At 46.7% G+C, this 13,261-nt stretch overlaps 1 protein-coding gene across 1 annotated transcript; it reads left to right on the top strand.

Annotated features, from left to right (window-relative positions):
• The first annotated feature begins 112 nt into the window (after window positions 1–112).
• LOC117040415 (mitochondrial ornithine transporter 1-like) lies at window positions 113–12,580 on the top strand. The gene is made up of 7 exons (XM_033138192.1): window positions 113–239; window positions 2,710–2,832; window positions 5,159–5,417; window positions 6,312–6,452; window positions 7,981–8,153; window positions 10,186–10,344; window positions 12,233–12,580. The coding sequence occupies exons 2-7, from the start codon at window positions 2,763–2,765 to the stop codon at window positions 12,358–12,360; spliced, it is 930 nt and encodes a 309-aa protein (XP_032994083.1). The 5' UTR covers window positions 113–239; window positions 2,710–2,762; the 3' UTR covers window positions 12,361–12,580.
• The last annotated feature ends 681 nt before the right edge of the window (window positions 12,581–13,261 follow it).

Here is a 13,261-nt window from a genome sequence, read left to right as displayed (position 1 = left end):
TTATGCTTGGAGATGGAAAAAATGCAATGTGTAGCAACTGTTGTCCGAAGCCGCTTAACGATTCAAGATAAGAGCCAGACTGGTTAACCTCTTACCGTAAGAACCTGGGCCCTATATAAACAGGGTGTGCTGGAGGGGAAGGGGACATTAGTTTCTGCTCAAAGTTCATGAAGCTTGCAATCCTGGTGGGTGGTGCTGTTTGCAAGATTCTACTACAGCAGAGCTGCTGGCAGCAGAAATCATTTCTGGTATGTAGGATTCTCTACTAGTTGAACTGCCCCATGCACTGGTGGGACAGCAGGAGGAGGGGGAGGCTGTGATTCTGCTTTGGGTGGTGGAAATATAAGCAGTTTCCTATGTATGCAAGCTATGGAGCATTTTGTGAGGAGATGCAGGAACATGGGAGTTGCTGTATTACACAGCAAATGGTTAAACAGTCAAGAGGGATGGATACTAGATCATAGGCTCTGCATGCAAAAGATAATCCTGGCATCTCCAGCGTAAAAGGATCTGTTGTAAGAGGACTGAGCCAAACCTCTTCCTGGTTTCTTTGGCAAGCTGCTGTTAGCTGGAGTAGATAGCCCTTGGCAAAATGGATCCATTAGGCCAGGGCTTTCCAAATTTTTCATGTTGGTGACACCCTTTTTAGACAGGCATCATTTCGCTACACAGTAAGTTTTACTAGCAAACGGGAGGTTAAACTAACCCCTTTCCAGCCCCGGGAGGAGCATGGGGAGTGTTGGTGTGACACACCTACACACTGCAGCCAACACAGTTTGGAAAGTGCCGTAGGCTCTGTAGAAGGGGCACAAGTGTGGCTGTGATTTTTTCTTTCCAGCTTTCACGTGGCAAGTTTTTAAGTAGCTTAAAAATTCCGCTGTCTGCTAAGGGTCATGTGGCAAAAGGGATAAATTTTGAATAGCCCCACCTTCCAAGCTGCTGTTGGTGGGAAAGAATGATGATAATGGCACGTGTAGCAGCACAGCAGCAATGTATACCTCCCTAACCCCCCTCCCCAAAACCTGGTGCTTTTCAGATGTTTCCAAGCCCTATTATCTCTCACCACTGGCTTTCCTGGTGGCAGCTGATGGGAGCTAGAATCTAAAACATCTGTAGGTCCCTATTAGAGATAGCTGCTCATGGGCAATCATATTACAGTACTGAGGCTGGCTGGTGACAGCTGCAGTGCATCTATGTTCCATACTTTCTGCAAATGCATAGAAGTAGGTTAAAGAGTGGAAGCAAAGGGTAGGTAAGGTAACTTGGCACCCAGCCTTGAGCAGTTGTAATCAGCACCTGGAATTTCACCCAATAAACATGAGCTTGTCAGGCAGCAGAGTCCACCTATGTGGTGATAACCATTCTCCCCAAAGCTGTGTCCTGGGATGGCCTCAAGAAGCTTGTGCTTTTGGTAACGTTTTGGAGAATGGCCTAGTGTCCCACAGTACCTTTTTATGTTAAAAGTGTGGCACTTGCAGTAACAACTTAATGGTGAGTACTGGCACTGGATGAAGACTGTACAAAGCAAATTTTACCAACTTTAAAGAACCTCTGGAAATGTAGTGTGTGTGTATTTGTGTCAAGGAATCTGCCTCACACAACTGTACAACAGCTAGAAATTCAACAGTGAATGCTTCCATTCTAGTATTTATAGATGGGGTATGATCCACTTGCTGCATAGAGCTAATGAATGCCCAGGAGCCCTGCTGGGAGAAAATTTAGCAGCCTTTCCCCCCTGAAGAGTATTTGGCTGTCTGGCTGACTAGCTGGCTAAGGCTGGGCTGGGTAAGAAGGGACGAGACAGAATGGAAATGCCACCCCCACCCAACTCACATTCCTTGTTTGACTCCCTTTAACTTTTTGCACATCATCTACCTACCTCAGGTGCCTGGGACACCTCATACTGCTTCGCCATTCCCCTTACAGGTCTGTTACTCAGATATTTACATAACCTTTGGTTGTGGGGGCAGGATGGAGCCTATTTAGATGACGCTCTTCAGTGGTGTAGGAGTGCAGATCTGGGAACTTTTTCCCCAAGCTGAGGTATTCCTGTCATCTAGACTGCCAGGGTAATTAATGCCAGGGACTGATGTCATCTGGAACAGCAGATCCTCCTTCTTCTAGCAATTAAATGGTACAATAAGCTTTCAAGTGTGTTTGCAACAGATTAGCTTAGAAGTAGTCAGAAGCCTGAAAAATAAGCAAAGTTGGGGTACTTCTTTTGTTCAGTGAGGTTATTACTTCATGCTAACAGTTTGAATAGTAACATTTATTTTCACGTTTACGTGTTTTTCAATGTCATACCTAGAGCAGAACTAACTGAAGCAAATGGAACTAGGTTCATTAATCTCATTGGGTCTGCTTTGAATGTGACTTCCATTGGATACAACCCATAAGGTTGCCTTTTAGCTAGCTGAAGATCTTTCGTTAAAGCTCTGTGTGTTTTGCAAGCCCACCCTTTCAATGGGTAGGAAGCACCTCTAAGTTCAATAGTGCTCCCAGGAGACTCTTAGGATTGCAGGCACGCTGGTCCTAATAAACTGGGTGTTATCTTATGTAATGATGCTTTTGCGCTTGTCTATATAATAATAATGGATCAGCACAGCTGCCTGAATTTCTGGACTCTCCTTGACTGCGTGGCTACAGGGGCCGTCATGATGAGTTGCTTCAAAACTTAACCACTACACCATTGATGTTCTCCCCCCCCCTCCAGTCTTGCAGTCTTCTTTGGGACACCTGCACCTAAACGTTTGTGTGCTGAGATGCCTACTGAACAAGCCCGAGTCCACCCGCTGGTGGAGACGCTTATCGACCTCACTGCAGGGGCAGCAGGTGAGCCTGAAGGATGGAGAGCTACTGGGAGGATGGGTCAAGAAGCCACCCTTTAGATGGGAGACCAAGGATCAATGGCAGGTGTAGGGAAGAATGGAACTTTTAACCTATGAGGAGCAGCTCCAAGCCTCTCTGACTGACCCATGGGACTTTCCTCATACCACAATCCCCACCCCCAACCATTCTAACCAGCCCTGCTTTGCCCCTGCCTTAAGTGCTTCTGTCTGGTTGGAATGTGTCATTGACTGTGCTTTTTGCTTGCCTGGGTGGAAGATATAGGTGTGTGGGTGTGTGCAGAAATAAGCCTACTGTGCAAAGGCGAAGCTTGCCTTGGTTGGTCTACCCACTTTTGCCTTTGGCCCCACCCACCAATTGAATGTGGCCTTGTCCAAAAGGTAATGGCGGTCCTTACCTGGAAAGTGTTTCCCACCCCTCCCTTAAAACTGAGCAAGCACTTGAGGCAATGCCTGTTCAGGAAAGCAAGCACGATTCAGAGAAGAGCCATGGGAAGTGGAGACCTTTGGTGGATCTTGGATGTGAGGGGTGTGTGCATGCAAGTATATGGAGATCTGCTTGGTCTTTTATTGTAGTGCTATATAGGTCTACATCTGGCAGGCCCTGTGCCCAGTCTGGCTTCTAGTTGTCTGCTCTGAAGGGAAAGAAATGTGTAGAAATAGCAACAGCGTAAGGTAGATTTTGTCAACCTGGTGCTCTCCAAATGCTTTGGATTGCGATGGGAGTTGTAGTCCAAAACATCTGGTGAAAGCCGACTTATGACAAGCCCTCACTATATTTAAGGATCTGGTGACTTCTGTTTTAGTGTATCTGAAGAAGTGTGCATGCACACGAAAGCTCATACCAGGAACAAACTCAGTTGGTCTCTAAGGTGCTACTAGAAAGAATTTTCGATTTTGTTTTGATTATGACAACTGGGCTTGCTGGCAGGTACCTGCTGCTACCCTACAGGGTCTTTCTGTCAAATCTGTTTTCTGGCTAAGACTGAGCGAAGAGATCTCTGCACGTCCACTTTCCTCAGCTCATTTATTTCTTCCTAGCTAGGTTTAGGTTAAGAAATACAGTTTCAGAATCACATAAACATTAAAACAGGTTTAACAATACACTATCCCATTATCCATGCTGCCCAAACATCCAAGAAAACAAAAAATGTATTTCTGAGGCAAAAATGCGGACAAGGTTGGTGCCAGGCAGGCTTCCCTGGAGAGAGTATATATAAATTGGGATCTACTGCATACAAAGCCTGTTATCATCACCACCCTCTGAACCTCCCTCCCAGGTGGTGTAGAGAGACAGGTCTCATGATCTCAGGATAATCTCTGTTCTTCCACTTCTCTGTGCAAGATATCCCTAAAACATCACAAAATGTATCAAAGAAAATAAAGGTCTTGGTCAGGTCTGCTCTGAACTCTTTCGTATGGTACAGCATGTACTTCTGCTGATTTTAACGTTTAAACTGTAATTTTGTTTTCCTTGTCATGCTTTCTGAATCTTTCTTTGGGACCACTTTGGTGGTGAAAAGCTGTTTGTAGGTTTTATAAATAAATACTGGTGAAGACAAGCAGAGACGAATTAGAAACGCCAAGCCATTGACAGATAACATTCCAAGTCAGCAGAGAAATAGCCAGATGAAATAAATGGGCATTTAGTGCTCTGGGCAGAACGAGCAGCAATGGAGAAGGCAAAGGTGCCATGTGATGGGTGCCATCACATAAAAGACTCCACTTCTCATGGCTGGCCAGCCAATAAACACAAGGAAAGGCAGGAGGAAGAATGGAGGCAAGATTGATGCAGCTTTAGCTTCATTGCTGTTCTTTTACTGTCAGTTGCTTGTTACTTGGAGGTCTCCGTGCAACTTACAACACATGCAGCACACAAATATAAATACATTATACCATAAAAACAGACCAAAACAAACCCTAAAGTAGCCACAGGAAGTTTAGCAGCATGTTAGGAAGTAGCAAAGCAGCATAATCTTTGTTAGGGAAAATATATAGGTCATCCTGGCACTGAAGAGATGCCAACAAAGGCTATGGGGACATGGGACTTGAGATGGTGGATCTGAATGCTCTGACACGTTTATATGGGAGAGGCCCCCTAATATGTCCCATTTACATCATAGCAGCTTAGAACAGAAGCAGGCCTTATAGAACGGGAAGAGTGTATGAGTGCTGCTCCTTTAATGCTCATCCCTTGACATGTTTCATGGGTACGTTTTGCAAAGCGGACACTGCAGTACAGTTGGTTTGATCCGCCCTGTATTTCAGGAGTAAGTGAGTGACCTTGCCTGGGGTGGGGTGGCTTTTTGCAGGTGGTGTGGCATGCGTGGTGACCGGGCAGCCTTTTGACACCATCAAGGTGAAGATGCAGACCTTCCCAACAATGTACCAGGGCTTCTTTGACTGCTCAGTCAAGACCTACCAGCAGGAGGGCATGCACGGGCTCTACCAGGGCACCACTCCAGCCTTGCTGGCCAATGTTGCGGAGAACGCCGTGCTTTTTGCCTGCTACGGGTTCTGCCAGCAGCTCGTGAGGCAGCTCTTTGGGTTGGGCAATGTCCAGGAACTCAGGTATAGTCTTTTTCTCTTCCCCTCTTCTGCCAGAGGCTCTGAGACATTGATAATAAACAGTGGTGCATTATTGCTTACAGCCAAGCACAGGGTGGGGTGGGGGGCTCACCTGCCATCTTCCTCCTCCTCTGTTTCAGTTTTGGCCTTGTTAGAAGGCAGGGAGGTGGATGGGGGCAAAGCTGGAATTAGTTGGATCTGCCTGTCCTCAGCTCTGGCTCCCCCTACTGTTTGCCTCCACATTGTCTGCCCTATGAGTCCCAATGGACACCAGCCACCACAGGACGCCCAGGGTGAGTCATAGCTTCAGGACTGTGGGCCCAACTCTATGGGAATCCCCTCCGGAGAAAGTTAGACAGGAACAGTCCCTTCTGAGTTTCAGGCACCTGGTCAGAACTGTTTGATTTCAGGAGGTCTCGTGCCCTGAATGCCTCTCAGATGTTTTGCTTTTTCTTTTAGGTTTTAAATCCTTGAGGTTTTAAATTCTGCAGCTTTAGTTTGTCTTTTAAATCTTTGACATAGCATAGGTCTTGCAGTAGCTTGCAACATAGGTGTAAAGGGGGGTTTTAAGCAATAAATAAACAAATAGAATACAAAGGGAAGGGTGGGTGAGTGGGAGGCTGCTCTGGGTAGGATCACTTTGGGTAGGATCCTTTTGCTCAGAATTCCTCAGCCTGGTCAGACTTCCCAATCAGAGTTGCAGCCCAAAACTTCTGGAGGACACCAGGTTCAAGTGGGCTGATTGACTTAATCAGCTCATTTCTGCTGGCGAAAGGCAAACGAATACATAGAGTATGGGAGGACTGAAGGCTGCTCCCTAGCTGTGGGATTCCCCCCACCCCACCCGCCCTCTGGTCTTCGCCTTCCTCTGAGGATTCTTTTCTCGGGTTATTACAGTGATTTGCACAGCGCGATTGCCGGCTCCTTCTCATCAGTCTTCTCCTCCATGGTTCTGTGCCCCACAGAGCTGGTGAAGTGCCGGATGCAAGCTCTCCATGAGATGAAGGTCACAGGGCAGACAGCTCTGTCGAGGCACAGGTACTCGGAGGTAGACTGCCTCGCAACATGGAGGCTCTATTTCGTTATCCAGGCTAATGGGTGCCGAGACGTCTCTCCCATGTGAATTTAATCCTTTGAGAGGGGAAGCCATCTAAGCATAGCTGTCAACCTTTCCCTTTTTTGTGGGAAATTCCCTTATTATAGCACTGGGAAACAGCATGGAGGGTTGACAGCTATGCATCTAAGGCCCCTTCTGCACTACACATTCAAAGCAGTATCGTACCACTTTAAACAATCATGCCTCGCCCCACCAAAAAATAATAATTCATGGGAATTGTCATATTGGAGTTGTTGGCTGGAACATCTGGAAGGTCCCAGATTGGGGAAGGATACCCAATGTTAATTATGTATTGAGAAAGAGAGAGAGGCTTCCTTGGCTTCTGTGTCTGGTCCTCTGAGTTCATCATAGGCCACACCTCCTTCCTAGGCCACACCCCTCCCAGCTTTTTCCGCTTAGCTGCAATGTGTCCTTGAACTCCAATAATGCCTCCTGCTTGCCTGAGTGGAGAAATGCACTGTTGCATGCTACCCCAGTCTCCACAGCGGTGTGAGATTCCAGGGGCTCCAAGCACCCACCCAGGATTTCCTTTTGAGGCACAGCAAAGACTGGGTGTCTTTAAGATATATGCAACCTGAGCCTATGATGGAGGGGCTCACAGCATTAACACTCCAAGAGGTTCTCGTGTCTCCCATAGCTGCAGCCAGTGCATTTTTTCTATTAAAAAAATGTTTAGGGGTATGCGTACCCCTGCATCCCCCCAGAAAAAAGCACTGGCTGCAGCCTTGAATTCAAACAGAAATCAGCCATGGGTCTCTGACCCTCTGCTTGCTGCTTTCCCCCAGCTTCTAGCTCACATCACAGTCAACCAAAAACAAGTGCCTTTTGACTTTCTCACTAACAGTTGAGGGAGGAGCTCCTTCCATCTCCCCCTCTCCTTGGCTTTCCTAATGGCTCATAACCTTCCTTTTGTTTTCTTAGCAGGTCATCTCTCAGGCGATTACCTCATACAGAAGCTGGCCTGGCTTATAGTTTAACTCGGAGCTTGCCAAACTGTGTGTCATTACACATTAGTGTGTCAGCTGCAGTGTGTAGGTGTGTTGTGAGAATGCTCCCTGCGCTCCTCCTGGGGCTGGAAAGGGGTTAGTTGATAACTTTCGGTTTGCTAGTAAAACTGAATTACTGTGTCGCGAAATGGTGCATGTCTAAAAAGTGTGTCACCAACAGGAAAAGTTTGGAAAGCTCTGGTTTAACTTTTGCTGAATCCAGGGGTTCAGTATCTTCCACCCACAAATTCCCACAAACAGTGTGTCTGGAAGCCTCTGGCTTTTGCAAGACTGGCCTGTTGCCTCCTGTACAAAGATGAATGTCAAATCTGTTGTCCCAGCTACCCAGGCATGCAGTCCCAGGAAGGCTGCCCATTGGGAAATGAGGCCCTCAATCTATCCCTAATATGGATTCTCTGTGCCCTCCATGTGTCATGGGACTTTCTTCTCTCCCCTCTTATAGTTCTACCTGGGCTGTGATGAAAGCCATCTTCCATTCAGAGGGCCCCCTGGGTTTCTTCCAGGGTCTGACCAGCACATGGCTACGGGAGGTGCCTGGCTATTTCTTCTTCTTTGGGGGTTATGAAGTCAGCCGAAGCTTCTTCCTCCAGGCTGGACAGTCAAAGGAGGAGCTGGGTAAGCAAAGCCTGGAAGCAGGGGGATTTCCCCACAGGGGTCCTCAGCTTTGCCCAGTAAGCCAGCAGAGTAAGACAGAATGGGAAAAAAGAAATTAGCTGAAAGATGTCAGAGGCAGCAGCCTTTCCAGGGTTGTTGTTTTTTTGTAGGGGTATTCTACAATGTGCTGTTGATGCAATGATAGTGCATTAGTGGTGAACTACCGGTAACTGCAGATCATTCTGCTTTATTAGTTGCTCTGCAGTGCTACCCCAATGATGCTGCATTATTGTTTTCTGGGCATACACCTTTGCCCTGCAGGACAAGAAAAAGTTTAAAAGATTTCAGTAGAAAGTTACAAGATAAGCACTGATTTGTAAATGAAACAGTATATCCATCCAAACATCTTTTGCAGCTGCAAACAGTACAGTATATGGAAAGCAAGACAGCAGATAACTGCCTAAATACCACCATGAACCCAAATCTTCCTGAATGGACAATACAAAGGACACCTGGAGGAGGGGTCCCCTCTTGGGGGAGATCCAACAGTTAATAGCAAGGGTTCAGTTTAGTTGTATTTGGGTAGTCAGCAGAACTTGCTGTTGGGTGTTTAATGAGAAGCCCCAATGTAAATACTCTGGCACAGAAAATATATATTTGCTTAGAATGATCTTCTTCTTGGATGCTTCTGTGTGGTGGTGGCATGCCTAAATTTGCCTTTCAGAGGTGCCCTGAAGAGTGATTCCATTAGAATTGGCTTTCTTGCTCTCACACCTGTTCCAGCTGCTCTGCCTGCCTGCCCGCCTGCCAGGAATGCAGGAAGGGGATTCTGGAAGAGCGCAGACTTTGCCAGCAGGTGCCAGAGCCAAGCAGAATCTTGCATGTCCTAGAATGTACCGATGATTCCTCTAGGGAATGCCAGCCCCTTCCTTCTGGGGAGCTCTGACACAGTGATTGTGGTGGAAGGGCTCTGATCCAAAGAGGAAAGCAGCTGCCTGCTTCCATGCCAGCCTCCTCACCATTCATTTTCGTTTGCTTATTTAGAAAATCCATAAATGGCTTGCTCAAAGAAAGTATCCAAGCAGCATGCAGTCTGACTTTATATATACCGGTAAAGCATGATTAGGATGTGCAAAGCAACTAAAAACAGATATGCATAAAACCGTTTATGAAGGATGAAATCAATGAAACATCTGAAATGACTGTAAATAATTCACGTGTCTGGATAGATTTGCTGAATACAGAAAAGTTTTCAGCAGGTGTTTAAAAGAATATAGTGGATGTACCTGTCAAATAAGTAGGCAGGAAGTTCTTGGTCATCACTTGGCCACTACTGAGGCTATGAAGTTTGCCTGACCCATGAAACATCATCATCATCATCATCATCATCATCATCATTAGGCAGCTTCCAGCACATATAAAAACATAATAAAATGTCAAACATTAAAAACTTCTTGATGCAGAGCTGCCTTCAGATTATTGCCCATCTAGCCCAGTGTTATCATCCTCTGGGCTAGGGAGCACCTGCAGCACTCATGAAATGATTGGACTCTAACACCCATCAGCCCCAGCCAGCATGGCCCAAAGGTTAGGTTGATGGGAGCTGGAGTCCAGCTAGATTCACAAGTTCCCCATCTCTGCTTCAGCAATTCATGGCCCTTAGGGCAGCCTTTTCCAAACTGGTACCCTGAAACCATATTGTACTCCCAACTCCCATCATTGCAAAGCCCCTATATTATAGTTAACCAAAAATGTCATAAAGTAACGAGAAGGCTTATGAGTTCATCGGAACTCTTTATCAGGATGGATGCTAAGCAAAGTGGTGTGTAATAGCCAAAAATCATTTTTAGCATATACTCTTAGAAGGCAATGCTAATAGGAGTGTCTGCACTTCAGAATTTACCAACACTCTGCTCTGTTGGAGAGCCTGCTATTGTGTAAACCCATCTTAAGCTTTTTGAAATGTTCCAGAAGTGGGTCTTGCCTAGATGCACTTGCACATAATCTGCTTGAGCAACAACGGTGACCGTTAAGCTACACCTACTTTTTGCAGGTGCTCTCCCTGTGACTGTGAGTGGCGGAATTGGTGGTGCTGCTTTCTGGCTGGCTGTCTATCCCATTGACTCAGTGAAATCACGGATCCAGGTGTTGTCCATGGCTGGGCGGCAAGATGGTTTCCTGCTCTCCTTCTTACACATCTTACGTACAGAAGGCAAGTACTTCCTAGACATTTGTTTATTTAAAACATTTTTTTTTAATTGTCCTTAAGCTGGCAAGGTTCCCAGAGTGGCTTACAAAGATGAGTAGTCAGACAATCCCTGCCCTCAGGGCTACAATGGAAAAGGCACAACGCACAAGGAAAAAGGGGAGTTTTCCGGGTCACGTGGCCAGCATGACTAAGCCGCTTGTGGCGAACCAGAGCAGTGCACAGAAACACAGTTTACCTTCCTGCCGGAGCGGTACCTATTTATCTACTTGCACTTTGACGTGCTTTTGAGCTGCTAGGTGGGCAGGAGCTGGGACCGAACAACAGGAGCTCACCCCATCGTGGGGATTCGAACCGCCGACCTTCCGATTGGCAAGCCCTAGGCTCAGTGGTTTAGACCAGTGTTCCCCAACCTTGGGCCTCCAGCTGTTTTTGGCCTACAACTCCCATCATCCCTGACCACTGGCCTTGCTAGCTAGGGATGATGGGATCTGTAGTCCAAAAACAGCTGGAGGCCCAAGGTTGGGGAACACTGGTTTAGACCACAGCGCCAGCCATGTCCTTCTTAGGGGCTCTTAGGGAGGGACAAATGCAGCTGGTCTCTTAGCAGGGGCAATGGGATAGCCCTGCTTCTTTTCTCGCACCGCCTGATGGAATCATTAGTGCTGTCAGTGGGCATTAGTCGTGATGGCTAAATGCTGCCTCTGGCATCACTGGCATTCAATGCCTCTGAATGCCAGGTGGTTCTGAGGGACAAACTGTGTGTGTGTTTGTGTGTGTAGGAACATGTGACCTATGTCCTTCTGGGCTTCCCAGAGACACTCATTACCCACAGTGGGAGACAGAGCCTTTGCCTGATCCAATGAGGCTCTTTCTTAAGTTCTCCTTACATATTAATGAAATGGGAGCTCCCTTGGTGAAGTATTGTAGTATACCTGCAGGCTTTGCCAAAGTTGGCTAATGCTGCTTCAAGTGAGAGCAGTGGCAGGGACTTGGATCCTCCAGCTGGGATCTTTATCTTCCCTGTGGGCAAAGGCACAGAGCTTTGCAAGCTCCAGCAACTAGCTAACTGTCAGTGCTTGCAGAGTCGGGTACACAGGGGCTGTGTCTGAAAAACCCCTTTCAGCCAAGCCCAATCATTATGTGCCTGACCTGAGACCATATGTGTCTGTGGTTGGCCAAAATGGCCTCAATGGATAAACTGAGGTGCCCAATTAGGACTGTGGTCAGAAGTTCCCCACTAGGCATCAAAATTGTTGTTGTTGTTGTTCAGTCGTTCAGTCGTGTCCGACTCTTCGTGACCCCATGGACCAGAGCACGCCAGGCACACCTATCCTTCACTGCCTCTCGCAGTTTGGCCAAACTCATGTTAGTAGCATCAAAATACTGCCTTGTTATTGCCTCTTTCTATGGGTATGGATGATCAGAGCAGGTGCTTTAAATGCAAAAGGCCTCAGGTTCAATCCCAGTCCTCCGTGCTGAAATACATTGGCATTCTGCCAGTTCCTGAAGACAGAATTGTTTAGGCAAGCATTCTCCTGAACTTGAATTTCTGGTTTTATTGCTTTTAATGGTTTTTATCACACATTTCTTAATTGTTTTATATTTTAATTGAGGATGTTTTAATTCCCTAATGGATTTGTTCATATGTATTTAATTATGTATTGATTTGTACAGTTGTAAACTACTTAGAAACCATTTTGGTGTATAAGAAGTAACTAACTAACTAACTAACAACAACAACAACAATTTAATAATAATAAGTGCTGAGAAAGACCCCTCTCTGTCTCAGCCCCATTACATCAGCTGCCCTCCAAAGCAAACAATATTGGGATAGATTGACAAATAGTGTGGCCTGGTATAAGATGGTTTTATATGTTCCTTTTTCTTGTAGGGTTTATGCCTCTTTACTGCGGGCTGATGCCCACGGTGATCCGTGCCCTGCCATCCAATGGTGCCCTCTTCCTTGCCTATGAACTGACTCAGAAAAAGCTGACCAGCCTAGCAGAGAGGACAACCTGAAGTCTGGACTCCGTCTCAGAGAAACAGGGACTTTGTTGATGGACGGAGAGAGCCGGGGATTTTCTTGGTTGAACGGAACTGCAATGGTCAACCTCTCTCAAGGGGATCTTGGAGGGGACACCCTTGGCTCAAGGCAGGAAATGGGGGGGGTAGGGTAGTGCTTTCTGGATTTCAGGGTATCTATCAGTGGGTTGGGATCGGGAGACAGCCCAAGATTGCTTTTTTCAAGATCTTTTGGACTATAATAGCATGATGGATGGCGCTGATGAGGAAGAATGCAGGTAATTACAGCATTTCTCCAGTTTCCAGTTCACCTGCAGATGCAGGGCATGTGTGCAGCTGGCTGAATGAGGCCCCATGGAAGCAAGACCAACCATTGCATTTTGCTCTCTCCTCTTTTAGCCCACTCCAGGCTTTGTTTCGGGTTTTTTGTACATATATTGTCCGGCAAATATCGAGATTTGTGTGGGATCTCGGGAAATAGAGAAATAAACACTGGTTCCCAGACTGTCCATGGGCTGGATTTGGAAGGTGATTGGGCCAGATCTGGCCCCCGGGCCTTAGTTTGCCTACCCATGTATCTTTAGCATTCGTATCTCACATTTCTTCTCCAAGGAGCTCAGAGTGGCCTATGCAGCTCTCTCTCCTCTTAATTTAAACTCCAAAACAACCTTGTGAGGTAGGGTAGGCTGAGAGGCAGTGGCTGGCCCAAGGTCACTCAGTGCGCTTTGAGGCTTAGTGGAGATTTGAACCCGAGTCTCCTATGTCTTGCACTTTAATTGCTATACCACATGGACTATGTGAACACCCCTGTTCTTCATCCGTGTGCTGGGCATCACATCTTCTTCTGCAATGCCTTCTGGAGAAGGTATGTGCATTGCATGGTTGTGCCTCCAGTTAA

The sequence above is a fragment of the Lacerta agilis genome, chromosome Z (assembly GCF_009819535.1).
Source record: "Lacerta agilis isolate rLacAgi1 chromosome Z, rLacAgi1.pri, whole genome shotgun sequence".
NCBI classification, from domain to species: Eukaryota; Metazoa; Chordata; class Lepidosauria; order Squamata; family Lacertidae; genus Lacerta; species Lacerta agilis.
Note: the sequence above shows the minus strand (reverse complement) of the source record. Positions and strands in the feature narration are given on the sequence as shown.

Bases quoted from the DNA above. Each gene is read 5' to 3' on its own strand.
- LOC117040415 (XM_033138192.1), top strand. From the start codon at position 2,763: ATGCCTACTGAACAAGCCCGAGTCCACCCGCTGGTGGAGACGCTTATC. The intron at 6,453-7,980 runs GTACTCGGAGGT...CCCCTCTTATAG, and splicing joins ACAGCTCTGTCGAGGCACAG to TTCTACCTGGGCTGTGATGA. The intron at 10,345-12,232 runs GCAAGTACTTCC...TTTTTCTTGTAG, and splicing joins ACACATCTTACGTACAGAAG to GGTTTATGCCTCTTTACTGC.